This window comes from Phaseolus vulgaris, chromosome 8 (assembly GCF_000499845.2).
Source record: "Phaseolus vulgaris cultivar G19833 chromosome 8, P. vulgaris v2.0, whole genome shotgun sequence".
Classification (NCBI taxonomy): domain Eukaryota; kingdom Viridiplantae; phylum Streptophyta; class Magnoliopsida; order Fabales; family Fabaceae; genus Phaseolus; species Phaseolus vulgaris.
Genome location: NC_023752.2, coordinates 32,521,311 through 32,547,102, shown reverse-complemented (window position 1 = coordinate 32,547,102; position 25,792 = coordinate 32,521,311). Strand labels below are relative to the sequence as shown.

At 40.3% G+C, this 25,792-nt stretch overlaps 1 protein-coding gene across 6 annotated transcripts; it reads left to right on the top strand.

Moving 5' to 3' along the window:
• Positions 1–316: 316 nt before the first annotated feature.
• Positions 317–9,011, top strand: LOC137825763 (RNA-directed DNA methylation 4). 6 transcript variants are annotated; one of them, XM_068631534.1, is made up of 13 exons: positions 359–466; positions 641–871; positions 1,212–1,280; positions 3,411–3,524; positions 3,622–3,702; positions 4,495–4,583; positions 4,856–4,930; positions 5,113–5,154; positions 6,901–7,058; positions 7,777–7,904; positions 8,192–8,270; positions 8,347–8,420; positions 8,532–9,011. In XM_068631534.1, the coding sequence occupies exons 4-13, from the start codon at positions 3,434–3,436 to the stop codon at positions 8,786–8,788; spliced, it is 1,074 nt and encodes a 357-aa protein (XP_068487635.1). In that variant the 5' UTR covers positions 359–466; positions 641–871; positions 1,212–1,280; positions 3,411–3,433; the 3' UTR covers positions 8,789–9,011. The 6 variants fall into 6 exon arrangements, with proteins under 6 accessions (XP_068487630.1, XP_068487634.1, XP_068487631.1 ...); XM_068631532.1 differs by having other exon boundaries at positions 1,157–1,280; XM_068631529.1 differs by lacking the exon at positions 641–871 and having other exon boundaries at positions 317–466; positions 1,135–1,280.
• The last annotated feature ends 16,781 nt before the right edge of the window (positions 9,012–25,792 follow it).

The following is a 25,792-nucleotide window of genomic DNA, read 5'->3' as shown; positions in this document are numbered from 1 at the left end:
AATTCATAATTATATAATATATAGATCTGTGTCCCCGTGTCCTACATTTTGAAGATGATTTTACGTATTTCCATGTCCGTGTCCGTGTCGTATCAGTGTCCATGTGTGTCTATGCTACATATTCAAAAACTAACTTACAGAAACAATTTGGATACATTTAAAAAAAATAAAAATTGATTTTTTTTTAAAATATTTACTAAATTAAATATTAACCTAAATGTATAAATAAGATAATTAAATCTTTAAATTATTAAATAATTTTTATATTTAAAAAATATCATTTAATAATATTTCATATTTAATTTGAAAAAAAAACGGGAAAAAGCGTTCATTTAAATAAGTAAGGTTACACCCACAGAATCCCTAACTTTGGCGCGGGACGTTCTTCTCCCCCAAATCCCTTCTCAAAAAGACGCATTCATCATCTCTCTCTGGACTCTGTTGGTGTGAGTTTGAAACATAGCTTGTAAGTATCCTCCATGCATGTTTGAATCGGTGATCCTATTATGAATAAATCAGCTTCTACCCTATTATGCATGTTGCAACGGCGGCGAGCGGGCGGTGGGGAGCGATGGTTGTGACTTTGTTTCTGGAGTTGGTTTTTTGGGCTTCTTTCTGATTTATTTACTAACCCTAGCAGAAAAGGGGACGAACAGGAGGATCGAGACGGTCCAACGATCCTCCGATTCACCGAGCAACACGCCTACCCGCTCTGATCCGCCGTCCGAGTCGCCCCGCCTTCTCCTCCAAACTCGTTGAATCGTACGAGTTAGCGAGTAAAATCGCGATTTTAACGACATTGGTTGCTATTATGTTGGCTCTATAGTTGAAGAAGACGTTGTCTTTGTGTTTGCTTTTAGTTTAAGATAAGGTAATTATCCTTTACTTTCATCTTTGACTAATTGGTCTCAAAGTTGACTCTCTCTTCCTTCTAGATGAGTTAGGCTCTTGGGATTGTTCTTAATTTCCAGGGTGAGAGTAGAACACAGTCTTTTTATTTGAGACTATGTATATCTTTTACAAAAGACAATTTTGTTTTTCTGTTTACTATTTAAAGTAAGTACATTAGATTTGAATTTAACACCACTCATTCACTGAAATTTTTTCATATTATTTTATCTATGCACTTAGCAGAAAAAAATGCTCTCTACTGCAGCTGTTTTCCATTCAGTTGCTTATATTTCGTTGCTGCGTGTTGTGACATTTTGAAGGCAACACTGTGATAGCAGAAGTTCCAAAGAAGACTCTTTTCCCATTCCAAATCTTAACTAAATCTCTCGGTAATGCCATTCCCTTTTTTAAACTTGGTTTCACATTGTCCTTAATATGATTTGAAACTGTTATCTTCCATCTTGGTTATTATATACACATTTTCAATAATTGAATTCTTATGATTTGAAATAGCTTGTCCCATGATATGTAAATAGTACATGTCTAATGTTTCCACAAAGATAAAGCAGGTGTTGGTTTAAAGATATGGATCAATAGTAAACAGTACAGATTGAAAGTAGCAGCTATAGTTATAATGAAAATAAATATTAATAATTCAAATTTGTAATACAAATTTAGTGAATAATCTGAGGTTTTGATAAGAATTAGGTTGTTGACCTGAGTTGCTGACTGCATATTTTTCCAAGTCATGCTGAGATGGTTCCTTTTTCACACCTTCGCTTCCATTCTCCAGCTTTGACCCTGTCAATAACCAAACCATCATCATCCCTCAATGTTTCTCTCTAGATATTTACATCGTTTGTCCATTTATTAGACAATGAAGCAACCTACGTAGTAAAAGTGACTTCTTATTGGCATGTTCCAACCTATTGGCATGTTCCAACCATTCATATTCTTGTTCTTATCAGAAGGATCAACATGATAATAAAACAAAACAATCAAAATTGAAAATGTATAAAACACTGTCAAAACTGAAAAAACTAAATAAGTAGAATTAACTACCAAATCTGGAAAACTGAAAATGTATGTCATTAATACTGGAGTTGAAATAGAAATTGGAAGCAGATGAATGTGAAAAAACTGAGAAAACAGAAACAGAAAAATTAATACTTGAATTTTAAAGTTATTGAAAATATTCGATAATAACTTCTCGTTGATTAACACATTTAATCACTGTATATGTATCCACTCTCTCCTGAAATAAAATATAATAAAGAATACAACATGCTACTAAAGATTTAGATTAGAAAGTGGAAATTAAAATAGAAATATGAGGTGATTCTATACTATTATGTATTCATTCCTTTCTTAAATAAAATATAAAATAAACTGTGCATCTGATTAAACATTGTACACAAGGAAGTGAAGGAACCAAATTGGTTGAAGTTCGACATTACTTTATCCCTTAAATACTTCTCATTTTTCTAAATTCTTGCTATATATGTTTACATTCTTTAATATTCTTTTCTTGCATCTCAAATTTCAAATTTAGATTGGACATTGTTGTGATATAAACTATAATTCCAATATGATACATAAGCCTCAAATTCTGTTTTGGTCCCTGTTTGTTTTTCACATGGGATCAATAAAATAATAATATTAGTTTGTTTTGTTCATTGTTTTAGAAATGAAAATTAGTGTTGTATTTGTATGCATTAGAGTAAGATACTGAAGCACAATCATGAAAAAAATAAGTACTCAAGTTCATTATTCCTCAAGTACAAGCATAATTTTTTCTTAGAGCCACCTTTAGGTAATAAAATAAAGCAATAGATTGTGCTGTTATAAGAACACTTATGGCAATGTTTAATCTGTAATGTATGTGTTTTGTATAAATGATGAAGGGTTAAACTGATATTGAACTCATAACTGAAGCTGAGTTATAAAGTCTTATTGTATGATTCAAGTAAAGTCTTATTATGAGTTATAAACTCATAACTGATATTGAACTCATAAAAATATGAAACAGGGCAGGGGAAGGAAGGCTGCAACATATAATTGTGTTTAGTTTTCCAAAATATAAAATATATCAAAGAAGAAACAAAATATTACAAGGTTGAAGAAATCTTAAAAAAAAAATTTATATATATATATATATATATATATATATATAACAGTTCCTACGGAGATTAGAGCTATATAAGATATCAGAAACTTATTTCAAATATATAACAGTTCCTACGGAGATTAGAGCTATATAAGATATCAGAAACTTATTTCAAATCTCAAACATTTGGAAGAACAGTTGGGAACAACAATCCTTACCAAAAGTTGTTAATATTCCCTCAAAATCATTGGGTGTTTCTGCTTTTCTATCTTCCCTGAAGTCAACTATCAGAACCTAATAGCAATTGTATTTAGAACCAGCCTTAAAAAACTCTTCCATTTTCAAATTCCATTATGTTCGGAGCATTCATAATTTAGTTGAGTTTTAGCTGTTTAACCCTGAAATTGAACAGGTTGGAGAAGTCTGAGTGAGAACATGGCCGAAAGCTCGGCTGCGCCTCTGCAACCAAAGCCTGTGGTGGTTAGGGTCAAACGCAAACCATCTCAGTCCCCAGTTGATGCTTTCTGTAACCCTCTTCCTCTTTTTTTACTGGGTTTTTTTTTGGTATTATTTGGGCCTTTGTGTTCTTAATGTTTTATATGTGCTTTGTCATGGCAATGTAGGGCTGGAAATTAGTGAGAGGCCGTTGAAGCGTTCGCTTTTGGATTTTGGAAATTTATCAATCTCTGATTCTACTCAAAAGGGTATGTTACTCTTGGTTTAGTTTGTTTGTTTTATGGACTATTTATAGCCAAAATGTATTGAATCGTGTGAATAGTAAAAGATTTTGATAATTATGCGCATTCTTATATTAATGATTCTGTCAACATAAGTGGTTCAAAAATTGAAAATTTGATATATTTGATAGTAAATTTGAAAAATTAAGGGTGTGCAACTGTGCACCTCAGTTGAATGTAGGTCTGATTAATAATAGTTAGATGTGCAAAGTTATTTAGCTAGCATTCTTTTCTTAGAAAATAATGGAAACAACTTTCATAGTGATGAATTGCAAAATTTGTGTGTGCTTGTATTAATCAAACCTCACACTCAACTCTGCTATAATCTCTCCCCATATAAGACCACCAAACCTTGATTAGCATAACAAATTCTTCTCACGCTCTTAAAAATGCATTCTCCAGATTCTTACTCATTGAGCATGCAATCGTGAGCTATAATGTATTAAGTATTTTCCTTCCAGTATTAAGTGTTACAAACTTACTTTATTTCATTATAAAAAAAATTCCCTGTAATGTGGATTTATTTTGCTTAGTAATATCTATTTTTTGCGTTTAAAAAAACAAAGTTGCTAAAATGCGATGCTTACCAAATTAAGGATGCCAATGCCAAATGACTCACATGAAGCAAATATGAACCAGCCTTGCTTCAGTTGAGATGATTAGTGACAAAAAGTGCTAGGAAATGGCTGGAATTTTTTGAATTTAATGTGTGTTTAGTATTTATGGCTCAATCCTGATAATGATTTTTCTCTATTTAAGTGGAATTTCACAACAAGAAGGTTTTTGTTCAACATGTGGAGACAATAAGCAGCTCTGAGGTCACCTTTGATATCGTGCAATCCTTTGTGGTATGTTGCCCTCCTAGGTGATGTTGTTGATTCTTTCTCTTAATGATATAGAGTAGCTTCATGAAGTGTATATTTTTGGACTGATGCTCTCTTGTCTCATTCACTTTTTTATCCATTTCAAACATCTTTTATCTCAGTATAATGAGTTGGTCTGGTCAATACGGGTTACAATTTTTAATCATCATTGACAAACTAGATATATTTCATTCTATTGAGTTGGTTTTGTTAATAGGTGACAATTTGTAACCCTTATCAATGGAATGTTTCTTTAGGATCCTGGTTCCAGTTGTGCATCTATTTCAAAGCCAAAAGATGAGGAAAGAAGGAACTTCTTCAAGAGGAATAATGTATGCCTTTTCTTCTTCCCTCCTCTTCCCCTCTCTCTTCTGCCTGTGGAGAATCACAAACACACACGAACTTGTGCATGCTTTAAGTTATCAAATAACGGCTCATACTAATGTACTTTTGATAACTACACATTTTTTATCATACTTTGTCTTTCACTTTTTCCTGCTTTTAATGTATGCAGAAGCAAGAACGACTATTGGTTAAAGCTAAACAAGAAAAGGAGGTTTGTTGCATGTCTTATATTACTCATATTTATGGATGTGCATATCTTTGGACACTCATACTGCTATTTCTTAAAGGATGGCATTATATACTTGTATGTGGTTGTTTTGAAATTTTATCAATGTAGTTTCCAAGTAAAAAGTACATTGATTACTTTACTTTATTAAGAAAACTTTCGAGTTTAAACCTTATAGATGAAAATAATGTGGTTGGGAGGGGCGACTCCATTATAGGTGGTCAGTCAGATTTTCTGATGGGGATTAGTTAACTGTAGAATTGGTGGTGAATGCTTTGTACCAACAAAATCATTATGCATAATATAACCTAGTGTCTGAGATGATAAGATTAGAGAATCTATCTAAACTTCTAAGCTCATTTGCATATGATTTAGGAGAATTATGTAATTAATTCTCCTGCTTGTGATTAAAGTACATGGTTTTCCTTTCTATTCAAATAATTCTTAACTATTGCGGGTACAAGGAAATCTCCTCTTCTGTTCTGTAGCCTCCAAAAGAGTAGGGGAAAAAGAGTCAAGAACTTGTTGACGAAAGTCCTATGATAATTTTCAGAGTAGTTGCAATTGCAATAACAACATTCCTGGAATTCTTCGACAATCATTAACTCAACTAGACGAGTACTCTTTTGTAAGATTGGGAAGTTTCTTACAGCCCACCCAGATTCAAAATCTGGTCATTGCTTTGTGGTGTGTATGGGTGCAAATTCCATGTTATATATATTATCCATGGTTAGATGTGGCTGTTCCATTACTAAGTTAGCCAGCGATTAATGCACCTATATTAAAGAAGAGCCAATGTGTGTTTTGTTATTTTGTAATAGAACAGCAACGCTATTTCCAATCCCAATAAATAAATTCTTAATATGTAGATGATAAACATGCAAGTTTATTAATAATAATATCCTTACAAACTTAGTTCCCCTCTTCCATTCTGAAATCCTGTCTTTGCTGTATGTCCCTTACCTTTCATATTTTTAAAGTATCTCTTCTATCATAATCTCTCCTCATACAGATGTTGCACCAGGGATGAAACTACATGTTCCTTTTAAGGAGCAGTGCCCACCCTCCCTAGAAAATGAAAATCCCATGGCTTATCATTTTTATATTTGTGGTCGAAATATATAATTGCTAGTAAGTGTTTACAAAATTATAAATAGTACTTATATTAAATATTAATTAATTTCAATATTTTATATTTATATGCTTCAAATGTAAAGCACAAATTTTTCATGACTATCATTTTTAGTTCTTTCATTTTCCAAACTTGTCATTATTGTCTTTTTCATAAAACCTATAATGCTGTAAACTAAAATTTGTATCAGAAAAATCTCGTATTAAGATATTTTTCTGGTTAAGCTACAGTTGGGCAAATGTTGATCTCATATCGCTGCTTCATTAGCTTTTATACCCAGCGTGGATTACTTGTTGGCGTCCTGTATCACCAACTGACCTGTTGGAATTGTATTAAACTAAGAATCTTTTTTGAGATTTTAAGTGGATTTCCTTACATAACATACCTTTGAAGAGTTTGAATTTTGTTTGAAAAAATTGTTTGGAAGACATTAGCGAAGTACATGTTTGCTTTTAAACGTGGCCATTGATTTTTGTTTGAAGTGCACAGATTTCAACTCTCTAATTTGTCAAAAGTAATTGGCTTAGGTGTACAATTATTAAGATTTCTGTAACAGGTTTTCTTGTGGCTAAATTGTCTCATTTTATTCTTTCTTCCAGTCTTTGGCAAAAGATGCTCGCTTTGAACAAATATGGAAAAGCAGGAAGGGAAACAAAGGGACAGGGACAGCACATGATAAAGCATTACAAGAAATATGCAACTTCTATGACATTGTTCGCGTTGACAGTGAAGAGAAAAACAAGGAAGTGCAACAGCAGTAAGTATTTCCATCAGAATGTTGTTAATAGTGGCAAGCAAAAAATTTGCCAGAAAATTATGGCAGACAGCAATTTGACCTATGATGGAAGCTTGTCAGCTACAATAAAATTATACTATATACCATGGTAGATGAATTGAGAATAGGAATGCCCATATTCCGACTTGGGAATAGTAAGATTCATGATCAATAATATCTAAGAAGAATTTAACATAAAGAAACATAATCAATACACACGAGTTAAATAGCTAACTAAGTGACATAAGTTTTAGAATAATTTTTATTTAGTTTCCAAAATATCTTGATTAGAAAATATCTTGTTTAAATTTGAACATAAAACCTGATTATAATGAATCTAGATTTTACTTGTTCTTTCTCTATATATTAATTAAGTGAAGCCAGCATGGATGTTGGTCCTTTAAGGGAGTGACTATGTTAGGAGTCCCACATTAAGTAGGATGAGCTATTTGATGTAGTATTTAATCCTTGAGACTCACCCACCTAATGGATTAGTATGTTAGGTAGAACTCTCCTCTTGTACTTCGGTCCAAATATAACATAATCATGCAGTGGCCTTTGCTTGCATGTTGTCTTATTGAATTTTTGCTGTGCCATACTGCTTGGCAGGCAGCCAATTAACAAAACTGTTTCATTAGAATTTGTGTTTTCCTCTCTTGGACAATTATCATTGAAAAATCGTTTCATGTCATTAATGCAGACAAATCTCATTGGAGGATCAAAGACTTCTGTCTAGTTATCTTCCTCTACTGAGAGAATTTATTCCTAATGCGGCTGAAGAGGTTGAAACCGATTTGATTGCTCATTTGGTTGGCCATTCCAAAGAAGGTGGTTTATATAGTTTCTAAATACACAATTAAAATGTTACTGATCCTGCTACTTTTTTCACAACGCCCACTGATTTTTTTAAAAATAACTGACAAATAAGTGAAGGCAAACACGTTTTTCTTATTCTTGTTGATTGTAAAAAAAAATATTATTTGAGTTATCTTGTGACATTTTATCGTTTTCTACAAGGTAATTGCTATGTGTGCAGTATTTGCTGACCTTTTTTCTTGTTTAAATGGTTTCAATTTTTTTGGTCGTGGTATATTGTCTTCTGTGACGGACTCCAGAGAATTATGTGTATGACCTATACACTGTGACGGATGAGATGGATATAAACACAGACGATACATTAGCTTCTTATCCACTGTGAGTATGTTGTCTTTACGTTCAAATAGGTTTTCTTTTGCCTTGCTTCTTGACACTGTTGTTTATTTTTGCTCAGTGTTCAAGTTGAAGAGGAGGAGGACTATTATGATGGCCCTGATGATTCAGATTATGAATCTGATGACTCAAATGGTATTCGCTAGTCTACCTTTTCACATCATTACCCATCCAAGCAAAATTACAAACATCTAAACACTTCATTACCTTTGTTGGCTAAACAATTCTTACTTTTGTTGGTTATAGCTGAAAACAATCCGTTGAATGATTATCCGGATGAGATTTCTGAAGAGGTGGATGAAGAAGAGGTTGAAGATTCCGAGAGTGAATCAGAAAGTGAAAACGGCAATGCTAGTAACGAATCATCGAACGAGGATACAGAACGTCATGGTTTTTCCAAAGCTGATGCTGATCCATATGATGAGGATTTTGACGAGTATGAAGGTGTTTATAATTATGATGAGAATGTTGATGATGAAGATTGGAGGTGGTCGTACAGATGAAGTTGACTTAGTTTTATTTTGTTGAAGGAACAAAAATGTTGATGTTATATCTATGAGGTGGGTTAAAAATGTTTAGAATTAAACATGTGCGACAGCCGTCGAACTAGACAGTTTTTTTTGGCTATTAGGGATGTTATAGGCATTTTTTGGGCAAATTTCCCAAAGTAGTGTAATTTAAATTCAAATTTCTGTAAATGGGTAGATTTCTTTTTTAATTCTATAATTGGGTAAATCGTATATATGGAACACGATTTAATTTAAAAAAATTGTCAATGGGCTATATGACTTTGCTAATTTCGAAGATTTCATATTGAGCACATACTGTGTTTAATACAAATTGAAACTAAAATATTTTACGAAGAAAGCATACATGGAAAATGCGATTTTAATTAAAAAAATTATGTGGAAAAAATATTTTTTTTAAAAATAAACTTGTGGGAAAATTTTATATTGAAAATACGTTTTTATATATAATCTCGTAGACTATAAATACGCTTTTTAAAAAATAATTAAAATATTTTTATGTGAGTTCCAATAGATATTGAATGTTGCAACCAGAAATAATAATATCACTTTTTAATATACTTTAAATAATAATAAAAAATATACTATAAAGTATTGATTTTCTGATTCAGTGAGTGAGTTATATCAATGGTTTGTCATGTTACGCCATGATGGGAATAATTAAAAAAAATGAAATAATTTAAGAAAAATTTAGTTGTATTATTTTGATAGTAAGAAATGTATGAAAGTTAGTAACAATGTAAAATTCTAAATCCAAAAGATAATAAAAAAATTAAAATTAAGAACGTTAATAAGAATTTTTAATTGGAAACTTAAAATTAAGAATGTTAATAAGAATTATTAACTGTAAACTTTGATCATAAACATTAGCTAGAAACTTCAAATTTAAAATTGTATATCTGAAATGATGAAAATCATGAAACCTGTATAACCATAATTTTATACTTAAAGCTAAAGTATTATTTTATTCATTAATTAAATAATTATAGACTTTAACTTTAAACATTATGATTATATGGTTTTTTGACTCATTATTTTGGATATAAAATTTTAAGTGTAAAGTTTTAGGTTAAAGTTTCCAACTAAGGTTTTTGGTTGAAGTTTCCGCTAAAAGTTTTCAATTAACATTCTCAGTTTTAACTTTCTTGTTAAAGTTTTGAATTACTTTTTTATCATTTTAAATTTAGAATTTTACCATCGTTAATAATTTTATGCATATTTTTAATTAAAATAACACAATTAAATCTTTCTTAAATTATTTCATCATTTAAAAAAATCTCATCATGACATGTGGCATGGCAAATCCATACGTATAACTCACTGAATCTGGAAATCAAAGAGTCATCATTGATACTTTATAATATATTTTTTATTATTAATTAAAGTATATTAGAAAGTATGATATTATTATTTTTGGTTACAAAATTCGATATCTATGGAACTATTACATATAAAAATATTTTATCTATCACAATTTATTTTTTAAAAAGCGTATTACATTGTACGAGATTATATATAAAATGACAATTTCAATATACGAATTTTTTATAAGTTTTTTTAAAAAATCATTTTTTCCACATACGATTTTCTAATTAAAATCATGTTTCTAGCTTTCTTCATAAAATATTTTCGTATCGATTTGTATTAAATTTGTACGTGCAAAATACGAAATTTTTGAAATTTAACAAAATCGTATAGTCTGTAGACAATATCTTTAAAGTTAAATCCTATTCTAAGCGTAAGATTTATCCAATTCTAAAATTAAAAGAAAAAACTATTCATTTATGGAAATTTAAAAAATTTGCCTATTTTTTGCCTTTACGGACCTAATAGTTATTTTTGTTGAAATTTGAGCTAAAATGTTAACAAAAATGACATTTACATTTTGGTTTCATTATGTTTTCCATCATATAGCCTCTTTTTTTCCATTTTTATTATTCTTTTGTAAAGGATTTTTGTCATCACTCTCCAAGCTTCTCTACTCGTACAAGTTCTATTTCTATGAAACATTTAATAACGTTTAGGGTTAGGGTTTTCAACAGGGCTTGCAAAAATGAATGTTTTTACTTTTCACATTAAAGCTTTTAAATAATTATTCTTGTATAAGTATCTCTTGATAAACTTATACCCAAGAGACACATAATTTATAACAATAGAGAAGGTATTTTCTTTTTGTTTACACATTTTAATTTTCAGTTTTACCCTCTGTAACTTCCTACTTTGTTCAGGCTTCTAAAGTTTCTTTGAGATTTGGTTTCCATTTTTTTTCTCTAACTTTTAACTTTTAATTACAACCGCGAATTACTTTTCTATTTCATTTCACTTCGCCATCTTCTATTTATGTTAAAAACGTAATCACATGGATTATATATTACAAACTTTAACAGAGAACAACTTTAACTTGTGTTAATTGTTCTTGTTTTTAAAAAGTGAAGTCTTACATAGGTAACAAGACTTCAATGTGTTATTAATGTAAAAGTAATATGCAAAATTTGTGTATGGATGTAATGAATTCTATATATTATTTTAAGTGACGACTTCTACATATTATTTTTGTACTGAAATTGCCCTATTTTAATTTTTGAAAATATTTTTTTTTGCATAAATTGTAAAATGTTAGTGTAAGAATGAAAGATTGGATAAAAACAATAAGAAGAAAATTATTAAAATTTATTAAATAAATGGTGGCATAATTTGATTGAATGATTTAAAATTAATTTGATATTTTTTTTATTTATTAAAATAATTTTTTAATAAATAATTTATTATAATGTATTCATAGTGAGAAAATATTATGTAACAATTTGTAAAAAAATAGATTAATTTGATATGGAAAAATATATTTTCATAAATTGTGCAAAAATTATCTTGAAGTATTTATTAATTTTTGTATGAAATGTTAAATTTATGTGAACTGTTTAAAAATTATGTAGTATTATGTATTGATAATAATAAACATGTTGTTAATATAAAAAAAATACGGTGAGTTGTTTAAAAATATGAAATAAAATTATGTAAACAATTGTTTAATAATTTGGTTAATTTATGTAATAATTTAATTGTTAATGTTATTTATTTAAACTTTTTAATAAATTAGTAAATAAAATGAGTTAATAATAAGGAATTAGATATAATAATGCAATACATATGTCGATTTAGAAATATGAAATAAAATCATGTGATTAAATCTTTAATAATATATTTAGTTTTTTTTTTATAAAATATGATAATAATGTCTTGATTATTTTGAAAAAACTATTTATTATTTGGTGCAAACCGTAGTTAAAGAAATTAGTAAATAAAACAACTAGATTCATACATTAAAGGAAAAACGAAAATGTAATGATAATTTGGATAACAACATTATTATAATAATATTAAACAAGTAATTTATGAGACATTATTTCACATGCTGATTTTTTTGTCTTCTGGATCATCTTTGTGGTTCTTGTTAGGAGGTGATCCTGCCTGTTGACTTGGCGCAAAAGCGTTGCCTCGTCACGATCTTTCTCACCAGCTTGACACACCAAAGGTAGCCTCTCTGAGAACCTGAAAAACACAAAGTGGCGCCTCTGCGGCCGGTGGCGCTCCGACGCTCAAGTCAGTGACAAGAACACCCAAGAAACTGAGAGAAATATGCTCTGTAGGACCGTACTGAAAGCACACAACCCTAGCAGAATGAGCCGTAGTAAAAAACGTACCTCTGCAAATTCTGTTAAGTTTACCTTTATAGCTAGGTTTCTTCTCTCTCCAGGCCGTTATGCTTTTGGACGCGTGGCTCGCATCCAACCCTGCACGTGTCACCATCTGGGCTGGGGTCGCAGGTTGTACCCAGCCCTACACGTGTCATCATCTGAGCTAGGATAACTCAAGCGTCACTTCTTTATTGCTCCCAGCCCTACACGTGTCATCACCTGGGTTGGAGTAACTGAGAGCATCCAACCCTACACGTGTCGTCATCTGGGTTGGGGAAACTTGAACGTCATTTCTGTGTAGTAGCTAGTCGTGCGGCTAAGTCCTCAACTCAAGGAGTAAACTAACACGCGACACGCTCTAGAACGCCACCTGACAAGGCGAGTATCGGGTGCAGCAAAGTGCACCATCTCTGTGATATCGCTTGTCGCTAATGGCACCCTCCTTACCGCTGCGCCATGCGTGTTCTGGCTGAGGAAACCCTGTCATCAACGAATGTCCACTTTGGGAATCCTGTCGCTGATAGGCAAGCTACCCCCTCAACCCAAACGCCCTTCACGCCCCATGCTGGCGTAACAATCGCCTCACTGGAGTTGTACACTTGAACTTACACCTCTAGGCCTTCATCAGCTTCAATCTGCGCTCGTCGGGATATCTGGCGACATGCTTCCTGTGGCGATGTCAAGCTGCCTGATCGCCAATCGCCAAATGTGTCCATGACAAGCAAACCCGGCGACAACCGGCTATGTTCATCGCAGAACGCCAATTCCATGAACCGGCGACTATGCTCACCTCTGAACCCTCCCTCTTTTCCTTGCCCACGTGTTCCGCTGAGCACGCCCCACCTGGTCACGTGCAAGACACGTCATCACACTCGATGAACTGGTCGGTACACAAGCCCCCCAGTCTCGAGCTGCGACTTGTTCAGCGAGGAGACTAAGGAGGTTCAAATCCGGCGGCTTAAATGGCTTTGTGCGTTGGCGCTAAAACTGTTCACTGACTTGACATTTCACCAACTCCTTCGATCGTTCGACACGTGGACCCATCGACGACCATTGTTCATTGTCGTTTGCGCTTCTCGCAACATTCGACATTCTTCGAAACTCTTAAACACTTCGCGTCATTTCACTGTTTCATTATCTTCTACCTCTCTTCGAACTCTCAAAACGCTCCAGCGAATGCTCCGATTCTCCCAACCTCCATCCTTCTGACCACTCTTCTAATCATCTAAAGGTAACTTTTTTTATCACTTCTACTGATATTTTCTGCATTTTGATCGGTTTGATCATCCAATACTTGTCTGGAGCATACGTTGTGGGATGTTTCTCTGCTTCGTTTTTCTCTTCTCTGCGTTTAGGGTTTCTGAACCTTTCTCTGCGAGCCCCCCATGTTCTTCCCTCTTCTCTTCTTCTGTCGAGTCTTTCTGTTTACGAACACTCATACCTTTTCATCTTCTTGCAGCTTTCTCGATGACTCCTCCAAAACTCACACCAAACCCTCCTCCATCTCCTCGCAACCCTCCGGCGAAAACCCGTAGGGCCAACCCCTCTTCTTCTCGCGACCCCCCAAGGGGTCCCAATGCTTCCTCCGACCGAGTCGCAGACCTGCGTCTTCTCACCGTAGCCAACCGCAACCAAACCCACCACAAACCAGTGTGGTGGTAAAACCCCTACCAGATTACGAGCGATTATACCCGTGGGCCTCCGCAACCTTGTTGGGCGAGACCTCCTCCGTTAACTCCGACCTTGACATCTTTCGCCTCAAGAGGGGTGACAAGGCAAACCTCTCCTTCAGTAAAGAGCATGATGACAAAGTGGTTGTGCGGCCTTGTCCTCCCGGTGAGCCAATCTGCACCGATGATCAGGGGAGCGACGACACCCCCTTCTGCTTCATCTACACCACCATGTTCAAGAAGGTCAAACTCCGGTTTCCCTTCACGCGCTTTGAGAGTGAGCTCCTGACCGAGCTCGACATAGCTCCCGCCCAGCTCCATCCCAACAGCTGGGCGTTCGTGCGAGCTTACCAGATTAACTGCGCACACTTGGGGCTCCCGACCTCTGTGGACGTATTCCTGTACCTGTTCAAGGCGAAGAACCCAGGCGATCGTCTATGGGTCAACCTCAATGGGATCGCCGGGAGGTCCATTTTTTCTATCTTCCAGCATTCCTACAAGGATTGGAAGGGGAAGTTCGTACGTGTGTGCTGTAGCAATCAAGACTCTTCTCTTCTCGACGGGTTCCCCTTGTACTGGGTGAACAAGGGGAAGAAGGAGTCAAGTTTCAGGAAGGCCAGGGGGCCGGAAAAGATGGGGGCGCTCGACAAGGATTTGTGTAATTTCTGGAAAGGAGTCGCCTCCTGCAACGTGGTTCTCCCCACCTCCTCCATTATTTCTTATGAGTTTCATGAAAGCCAGCTAGACGTCCATATAGGTTCGTCCTTGGGCTTTCTTAACTTACACTTGTGTCGTCCGACCTTTGTCTCGTGTGTAGTTTTAGCTTTCCCTATGTGTTGTCTTTCATTACTTATCTTTCTTTGCATTGTTAACCACTGGATTAATCATGGGCCACTATGCAGATATGATGCTGGGAAAGGATAAGATGGCTGAGATATGTGCCATAGCTAGGCGCCACAAGCTGGCGGCGGGCTCCCAAACAGTTCCGAAAATTCTATCGCGGAGATCGCCGCCGCACAAGGCCAATCTTCGCCAGCTGATCCACTCGCAGCCGCCGCTCTTCCGGCCCCCCAACGCAAGAAACTACCCCTCGAGAAGGCCAAGAGGAAGGCCCCTAGGGTAGTGTCTGACGAAGAGACGGATGAAGCCACCGAGGATGGACTAATCTGCAAGAGAAAGAGGGTGGTGGCAGAGCCCCCAGCAATTGAGAGCGCTGCTCCAGACTTCATTGAGAACCCCCCCAGCGCCTCCACACCATTCGAGTCCGCTGGGGAGGTTCCACTTTCAAATGCGTTAGTTTGCTGAGGCCGCCCCCGAGCAACTTGCTGATACGCAAGCCTCCATCCAAGCCGCCGAAGAGCTGCCCGCCTCACCACCACGCCTTGAAGCTCCCCCCGCAATCCAACCTTATGAGGGTGGCGGTGAGCATCAACCTCCACCTCCCGCAGCGACCCCAAGCCTCCCAGCCACTCTTCAAGAAGCTTTGAAGTCCTTTACCGTGCGCCTAAGTGCCATGGTCGACGACTGTCTTCCTCAGATCGTCGGCGAAGGGCTCAAGGATTCTTTGGAGAAGTTCGAGCTCGATAACCGGGTCTACCAGGAGGTGGCAAGCACCGCGAAAGCTGCGGCCGAGAAGACCAAATGCGACATGCTGATGCAAGGTCTCGAGTTTTCGCGGGTCGAAAATGCCCTCAAGGACGAGCTCCAGAGCGTACGCAAAGACAACAAAGAACTGCGCAAAAAGCATCATGACAAACTCCAAGACGTTGTCGAGCTGGAGAGCAAGATCGTCCCCCTAAGGGAGGAAATTGCCGCGCTGAAGGAGGTGAAGGTGACTGACGCCGAGAAGATGGCCAACTTAGAGAAGTGGTCTGTCGAGAGGGAGACTCTTCTGGAAAAAGTTGAGCAAGATCGGGATAAGGCCTCCCAGGAACTAACCGAAACTGCTGCTGAGCTTGCCCGAGCTCGCGAAGAAAACAGCGGGCTCAAGAAGAAAATCGACGAGCTCGATGAAGAGAATCGCGGGTTAAAGACGAAGATCGATGAGCTTCAGCTCGATGCTGCCCAAGTTCTCACTTCCGGCTTTGGAGCAGCTCTGGAGCAGTTCGCTTGTAAATTCCCCGATCTTGATCTTTCGGAGTTCTCCGTGTACAATGAGGTTGTGGATGGCAAGATCGTCCCCCCCATCGATTTATCGCCTTGAAAACTCTTGTACTTAACTTTAGCCTATATGTAACAATTTTCATTCTGTTTGAACTGTTTGATACTCATGTGCACGCGCATATATATATATATATATATATATAAGTATAATCTTCTGACTTATCTGTTGTGCAATTAACTTGCTTAGCTATATGGTTTTTCAACTCGACGTGCCTCGTACCATCCGGTACTTAACTTTCTGCAGCCCACCTTAACTTAAACAAACGGTTAACTTGAAACAATAACGTTTAACCCAAAATCACTTACTTGGTAAAAAGGGCTTAGGTCGATCTTAATATCTGAACCCTCTCTCGCCCAAACTACCAAGGGCCAAAGGCATTTTACGTTGCCACCTAGAACTTTGCTGGCACGGCCCTTGCCATCGCAATCTTTTCTGTTTCGATCTCGCGCAGTGGCTTCTGGCGACATCCCCCTCCCTTAACTGAGAATGTTCCCTGCGGGACCACCTTCTGATTTCATCTTTGCTCGTATGGGAGGAGAGCTGCCTTTCGGATCTCCCTCCGCCCTCCCCGAGTCTTTACCTTGAAATAACTCGCATCATTGTCCCCTCATTTGGGGGTAGAGGCGCCTTTCGGATCCTTCTCTACCTCCCTGAGTTTCAGAACAATGATTTGGGCGGTGGGGTGCCCTCTGCGAGCCTCTCCTTCCACCCTTTAACTTCTGGCTTAACTGGTCTTACTAGGCCAATATTGGTGCCTCACTCAAGGGGAAAGAGTTCTTCTCCAACCCTTCTTTCCCGTGCTTGAGATTGTTAACACCCCTGGCTTTTCAGTCTCATCTTGCCTGAACTCACTCGAGGGTGACAAGGACTTTCCCTGATGCCTCAACTTGCCCAGGGGCTACATCTCCTCCTCCCCGGATGCACTGAGGGCTTTCAACTTGCTTCAATTCGCTCGCGCAAAGAGGTCTTTTATTCTTCTCTTGCCTACGCTCGCTCAAGGCGAGGAAGGCTTTTAAATCTCTTTCTCACCTACACTTGCTCAAGCGAGGAGGACTTTTAAGTCTCTTTCTCGCCTACACTCGCTCAAGGCGAGGAGGACTTTTAAGTCTCTTTCTCGCCTGGTGGCGGTTGGAAAAAATTTTAATACTTGTGCCTCCGATCGCCAAGTGTCGGTGAGGACTTAAAAACTTAAACTTGCACCTATGTTTTGAGAGTTTTGTACTGGATGCATGCGATTTGGATTTTCATTGTTAATCTTACCTCACTAACTTTGAAAAACAAACAACATGCAAACTTAATAACTGGGAAACTTCGATAAACTTCGAAACCTTCTTTATTGGGTGGTCTCATTAAAAACCCTTCTCAGGGAAAAAAAGTGCCCCCTTGAAAAATTGTTTAAACTGATACATCTTAAACTATTGGAGTTTATTGCTACTTACAATGCCTTAACTGTAGTAAAACTTGAGGTGGGTGGCGTTCCAAGTGCGAGGGATCGCCCCTCCCTCCAGCGTCTTTAAGCGGTAGGCGCCATTCCCGAGTGCTTCTGTTATTCTGAATGGACCTGTCCACTTGGGTGACAATTTGTTTTCCATCTCGTACTAATGGGCCTTCCTCATCACCAGGTCGCCATCTCTGAACTGCCTCGGCTTTATCTTGGAGTTGTATTTGCGCTCGACCCTTCTCTTTACTGCTTCGGCCTTCACCCGCGCTTCCTCCCTGACCTCATCCAGCAAATCCAAGTTCATCCTCCTTTCTTCGTTCGAGTCTTCTAACACGAAGTTCAGAAATCTCGGCGAGCTCTCTTGGATTTCAATTGGAATCATCGCGTCGCACCCGTACACCAAGCTAAACGGGGTTTCGTGGGTTCCCGATTGCTCAGTAGTATGGTATGCCCACACTATGCGGGGAACCTCCTCAGCCCAAGACCCCTTGGCCTTTTCCAACCTCCTCTTCAATCCTCTGAGCAGAACCCGATTAGCGGACTCTACTTGCCCATTCGTTTGCGGGTGTTCCACGGAAGCAAACACCTGTTGTGTCCCGATGTCCTCGCACAACTTCTTCAACAGGTGGCTTGCGAACTGGGTCCCATTGTTTGATACTAGACGCTTGGGCACGCCAAAATGACACACAATATTCTTCCATACGAAACTCTGGATTTTGTGCGCGGTGATCTGGGCTATTGGCTCTACTTCAATTCATTTCGTGAAGTATTCGATTGCCACAACCAAATACTTCATTTGTCTGATTGCCAAAGGGAAAGGTCCCAAGATGTCGATTCCCCACGTGTGGAACGGCCAAGGGCTGTAGATTGACTTTAACTCTTCTGGGGGCGCCTTGTGCCAGTCGGCGTGCTGCTGGCACTGCTTGCAACGCTGGGCATATCTCTTGCAATCTTCCCTCATCGTGGGCCAGTAATAGCCTGCACGGATAGTCCTCGTCGCCAGTGACCGGCCTCCAATGTGGCTCCCGCAAATTCCCTCGTGGAGCTCAGCCATAATCCTCGTGTACTTCTCTCCATGCACACATACGAGAAGAGGGTGTGTAAATCTGAACCTGTAGAGCTCGCCGTCGATAAGGGTAAACTTGCTGGAGCTCTTCTTTATTTTTTTGGCCTCTGTTGAGTCAACTGGAAGCTCGCCATCCGCTAAATAGCTTTGGTATGGCGTTCTCCACGTGTCTGGCTCGTGGACAGCGTAAACTTGCATCGATCTAACCTCTTCTGCTGGGCACGCTCTGACCCTCGGCGTCCTCACAGTTTCCTGCGTTAGGGATCTATGACTTCTCGCCGTTCTTTCCATCGATCTGCAAACATGAAGAACCTGGTGGTCTGCCACGAATGCTTGAGGCGCCTTCGAGGTTTCTTGAATGACAGTCCTCTGTCTGCCCCCTTGCCCGAACTGGCGAGCTTGGCTAGCAAGTCAGCTCGGGCATTCTGCTCTCTCGGCACGTGCACCACTTCAAATAAAGCGAAAGATCTCCTTAGCTCTTGCACCTACTCCAAATAGGCTGCCATCTGCGGGTCCTTGGCTTGGAACTCGCCAGTCACTTGTCCAGTGACCAACAGCGAATCGCTCTTGGCCATCAACACTTTCGCCCCCATTTCCTTTGCCAACAGGATTCCGGCGATCAAAGCCTCATACTCTGCTTGATTGTTGCTTGCTTTGAAAGAAAACCTCAATGATTGCTCTATCAACACTCCGTTGGGCCCTTCCAAAATGACCCCAGCCCCGCTGCCCAGCTGGTTGGATGACCCATCAACCGAGAGTACCCAGCGAAAGTCATCCTTGGCGTTCTGCGCTATTTCGGAGGACAACTCGACCACAAAATCGGCGAAGACTTGCCCCTTGATCGATCCCCGGGGTTCATATTTGATGTCGAATTCCGACAGCTCGACCGCCCACTTCACCATCCTTCCGGCCACATCGGTTTTCTTCAGAACCTTCTGGATTGGCAAATCAGTCATCACCAACACCGTAAAGCTCTAGAAGTAATGGCGCAGTCTCCTCGCCGAGAATACAACCGCTAATGCTGCCTTTTCTAGGGCCTGGTACCTCACCTCTGGGCCTTGCAACACCTTGCTAACGAAATAGATAGGCCTTTGGATCTGATCTTGATCCTGGATGAGCACTGCGCTGATTGCCCTCTCAGTTATGGCAAAGTACAGCCTGAGCGGTGTTGCGGCTTGGGGCTTGCATAGAACTGGCGGGCTCGCCAAATATCCCTTGAGCTTCACGAAGGCCTCCTCACACTCCTTCGTCCAGACAAACCTGTTGTTCCTTTTCAAACACTGGAAGTATGGCTGACCCTTCTCTCCGCTTGCCGACACGAATCGGGACAGGGCGGCCATCCGCCCCATGAGTTGCTGCACCTCCTTTACAGTGGTGGGGCTCATCATTGGCAAAATGGCGGCGCACTTCTCGGGGTTAGCCTCGATTCCCCTCTCCGACAGGAGAAACCCCAGAAATTTCCCTGCTTCCACACCAAAAACACACTTTTCAGGATTCAGTTTCAGCTTGTACCTGACTATCGTGATGAACAACTCTTCCAAGTCAGCGACGTGCTTGTCTTTCTCCAGGGACGTCACGACCATGTCATCGACGTATGCCTGTACATTCCTTCCGAGCATAGGTGCGAGCACCTTGTCCATCAGTCTTTGGTACGTGGCCCCTGCATTCTTCAACCCGAAGGGCATTACCCTGTAGCAATAGCATGACCTTTCCGTCATGAAGGCGGTCTTCTCCTCGTCCATGGGGTGCATTTTGATTTGGTTGTACCCCGAGAAGGCATCTAGAAAACTGAGCAGCTTGCACCCCGATGCACTGTCCACCAGGGCATCTATGCTCGGCAAAGGATAAGAATCCTTTGGGTAGGCCTTGTTCAGGTCTGTGAAGTCGACACACATCCGCCATTTTCCGCTACTCTTCTTGACCAGAACAACATTGGCAAGCCATTCTGGATATTGGATCTCCCTGATGTGGCCCGCTGTAAGGAGTTTTTGTGTCTCTTCTTTGATCGCCTGTCTCTTCTCCTCATTGAACTTTCTTCTTCTTTGGCGGATGGGCCTGACTTGGGGGTCCATTGCTAAATGGTGGCACAAGAAATCGGGGTCGATTCCCAGCATATCTAAAGCAACCCACGCAAACGCATCCAAATGTCTACTTATCACCTTGGCGATTCGGTCTTGCGTCTCGCTATCCAGGGTTCTTCCCAACTTAAACACCTTGCCGCTGATCTCCTTCTCGAGCCATTCCTCTATTGGCTGAGGTTTCCTTTCGCTAGCGATCAGCGCCCTCGCGATATCGGTTTCTCTGGCGGTCTCCGAGCCGTTTCTTTCTCCCTCCAAGCTCTTGGATCTCGCCTCTACATCCTCCATCGGCACATCGCCCTCGACGACCACCTCTAACGCCATATCCGAAACTCGTCGGGATTCCTGCGCCGGCTCCGCGCCAGGGGGAGGCGTTGTGGTTACGTGGCACACAGACCTCTTGTTCTTGAGGCTGTTTTCGTAACAATTTTTCGCCTCCTTCTGGTCGGAGCAAATAGTGATGATCAGACCCTCCATAGACGACAATTTGACCTTCATGTGCCTTGTCGAAGGCACAACTCCTGTTCTTTTGAGCGTTGGCCTTCCCAACAGTATGTTGTACGCTGACGGGGCGTTTACGACAAGATACCTGATCTTCTCCGTTCGTGAGGCCAAACCATCAGTGAAGGTCGTCCTCAACTTGATATACCCCCTCACCTCCACTTAGTCTCCGGCGAAACCGTACAAGCAGCCCCCATATGGCCTCAGTTGATCGGGGGACAATTGTAACTTTTCAAAAGTCGGCCAAAACATCACATCTGCTGAGCTTCCTTGGTCGACCAGCACCCGGTGGACAGTCCTTCCCGCCGTGACAAGCAAGATCACAATAGGGTCGTTTTCGTGAGGCACAACGTCCCTAAGGTCCCCTTTGGTAAACGTGATGTCCACGTCGGGTGAGTGATCCTAAAAAATTTCCACTGACATCACTGACCTCGTGTACTTCTTGCGTTGCGACGCAGTGCACCCCCCGCCGGAGAATCCACCAGCTATGGTGTGGATCTCACCGTGAATGGGCACCTCGTGCTGCTGCCCTCCGCTGCCCGCCGGTTGAGATCCTGACGCTTGGTCCGCTTGCTTTTTCAGCAAGTAATCCTTCAAAAAACCACATTTGACCAGCTCGGCGAGCTGGTGTCCCAAAGCCAAACACGAGTTGATAGAGTGGCCAAAACTCTTGTGGAACTCGCACCATGCGTCTGGTTTTGGCCCCAAAACCTTTTCCGTCGTTTTCTCAGGCACCTTGAGCCTGCAATGTTTGGGATGGCGATCAAATCGGCCAACCCCATTACAAACTCATACCTTGGGGGGCGATTAGTATCCCTAGGCCGCCCTGGCCCCTTGTTCTTGTTTTTCTTAGGGTCGTAAGGGTGGCGCGTCCTTTGGTCCCTCTTCCCCGTCGCCGCCTCTATTACCCTCTGTGGCTGGACCCTTGCTTGGGTGCGCGGTTTAGCCGGGACCACATTTCCCCTTTTCTCGGAGACTTCGCTCTCGGCGGCGATGTGAGCCACATCACGTCGCCGGATTTAAGCAAACGTGGCGGGGTGACTCCTGATGAGCGACTCACTAAAGGGCCCAGGTAACACACCCTTTTTGAAGCCGTGCACAAACATTTCTTCGTCTTTCCCTGGCAAACGGACTATCTGAGCTCCCAATCTGTTCAGGAAATCCTTCAAGGACTCCCCTTGGTACTGCCTTATATCAAATAGGTCGTAAGACACCAATGGTGGCGCCTTGTTCACTATATACTGCTCAACAAACATCTTGGAAAACTGTTGAAACGTGGTAATGTGGCCAGTAGGTATGCTGATGAACCAGTCCAACGCTGTTCCTCTCAGAGTGCTCATGAACACCTTACAGTACACCACGTCTGAGCCCCCCGAGAGCATCATCTGAGTATGAAACGCCGTGAGGTGGGCCTCAGGGTCCTCCACCCCAGTGAAAGACGCTTTCACCGCCACAGTGTTAGCCAGGACCACCGAGTCCATGATCTCTTGGGAAAAAGGCATGGGGAAGTTGCGCGGTGGGGACGGGGGTGCAGACCTGTCTCCGACTGCGCGATCCTTCCGCTCCTGAAGGGCTTTGCGCAGATCTTCATTGATCCTGTTGAGTTCTTCATTCCTAACTTGCGAGGCTACCAGCGCCTCATGCATCCTTTCCTGTTCAGAACGCGATGCTGCCGTGTTCTCCTGCAGCGTCCTCATCATGTCCATCACTTGTGTCATGGACACAGCATCTTCGTCTGTTGATGGCGCGACTGAACTGGAGCGTGTTGTCCTCATCTTTTCTCAGCAAACTCAGCAACTCAAAGAAACCCCAAACAAACGGTGAAAACTCCAGGGATCGACTGTGATAGCGAGCAGTCGAACAGAAAACACCAAAACTACCACAAACACGAACTATGGTTGGGAATCACCTTTTATACGGCCCCACGGTGGGCGCCAGATGATCCTTCCTGTTGACTTAGCGCAAAAGCGTTGCCTCGTCATGATCTTCCTCACCAGCTTGACACCACGTGCCCTCCAAGTCCACACCAAAGGTAGCCTCTATGAGAACCTGAAAAACACAAAGTGGCGCCTCTGCGGCCGGTGGCGCTTCGACGCTCAAGTCAGTGAGAAGAACACCCAAGAAACTGAGAGAAATATGCTCTGTAGAACCGTACTGAAAGCACACAACCCTAGCAGAATGAGCCGTAGTAAAAAACGTACCTCTGCTAATTCTGTTAAGTTTACCTTTATAGCTAGGTTTCTTCTCTCTCCAGGCCGTTATGCTTTTGGACGCGTGGCTCGCATCCAACCCTGCACGTGTCACCATCTGGGCTGGGGTCGCAGGTTGTACCCAGCCCTACACGTGTCATCATCTGAGCTAGGATAACTCGAGTGTCACTTCTTTATTGCTCTCAGCCCTACACGTGCCATCACCTGGGTTGGAGTAACTGAGAGCATCCAACCCTACACGTGTCGTCATCTGGGTTGGGGAAACTTGAACGTCATTTCTGTGTAGTAGCTAGTCGCGCGGCTAAGTCCTAAACTCAAGGAGTAAACTAACATGCGACACGCTCTAGAACGCCACCTGACAAGGCGAGTATCGGGTGCAGCAAAGTGCACCATCTCTGTGATATCGCTTGTCGTTAATGGCACCCTCCTTACCGCTGCGCCATGCGTGTTCTGGCTGAGGAAACCCTGTCATCAACGAATGTCCACTTTGGGAATCCTGTCGCTGATAGGCAAGCTGCCCCTTCAACCCAAACGCCCTTCACGCCCCATGCTGGCGTAACAATCGCCTCACTGGAGTTGTACACTTGAACTTACACCTCTAGGCCTTCATCAGCTTCAATCTGCGCTCGTCGGGATATCTGGCGACGTGCTTCCTGCGGCGATGTCAAGCTGCCTGATCGCCAATCGCCAAATGTGTCCATGACAAGCAAACCCGGCGACAACCGGCTATGTTCATCGCAGAACGCCAATTCCATGAACCGGCGACTACGCTCACCTCTGAACCCTCCCTCTTTTCCTTGCCCACGTGTTCCGCTGAGCATGCCCCACCTGGTCACGTGCAAGACACGTCATCACACCCGATGACCTGGTCGGTACAGGAGGTCACGCATGTGAACTATTATCATCATTGTCTTCGACTTCGTTGTACTCACTTGGATATTCAAACCCTATGAAGGTATTGTGGCCTGATAACAATGTATGAATAACATTGGATTGTGGCCAAATGATGAGGAAATGACAAAGATATTGATGGACAAACGGAAATATTTGGCTGAGATTGAAATATGGTGTAAGTGTAGGGTACTTGTTGGAATAACGATTTAAATGACATGTTATGGTGTTGATCCATATATTTGAGCATTTGAGTTGGTTGAAGACTTGGTGGACTAAATGATTATTATTCAAATGGTTGAACATTAGAAAAAGATCTAACATGAGAATAATATTGTTGTGAATAAGGTTGTTTAGTTTCATGTGCCATGTCGTATTATTGCAAAATGAGTTGTTAATTTAGGATGAATGAGAGCACAATAATATAGAAATTGGGAAGTGAACTTACATCATCATTGGACATTGATTATATAGGTGATATGTAGCGGATAATATGTTGGATGTATCATTACATGTATGTTGTATTTTTTGAACCAAGTGGTGTTCAAACTTTGAAGAATCCAAACCCTTTGAAGGATGTTGAAGGCTTGGCTGTGCTTGCTGTTGCTGAGCTGTCTTAGTTAGGATCTGGGGTAGTTTGAGTTTTGTAATCCACTCTAGATTGAACCCAAAGCATAGGCATTCTCAATCTTTTAAAAGAAAAAGTGTTCTTCAAACTAAGTGAAAAACAACCGATTGTTTTGTCGAAACAACCGATTATTTTATACTTAGATGTTTTGAGAAAAGATTGAAAACTGTTTTTCCAATGGTTGAGTTGTTAAAACCAAAACAACCGATTGATTCGAGGAAACAACCGATTGTTTGTTTTGGTACCATAACAGAAAAACTGTTTTAGCTTTGACTGAGCTTTAAATGCTTTAACTGTTTACGCTCCAGTCTTTAAATGCTTTGACCAATCATTAAATGCAATGAATAAGTTTGTTAAAATTTGATAACAAACAATATCTTTGAATAAATTCAGAAAAACAGATTTGAGTAACAATCTTTTGAATGCAAGTTTTTGAGTTTTTCAAAGAGTTGAGATTGCTTAGAGTTTGTGATTGATCAAAGAGTGTGAGATAGGATTTCTACTTGTATTGATTTTCATATTTGCTTCTGTAACAAGTGTAATCCTTGTATTCTGTAGAACAAGTTTGTTTGTGTGTTTGCTGAGAAGTGTTGTGTTCTTGAGGGGATCAAGATCAGCATTCTTAGTGTTGGTGTG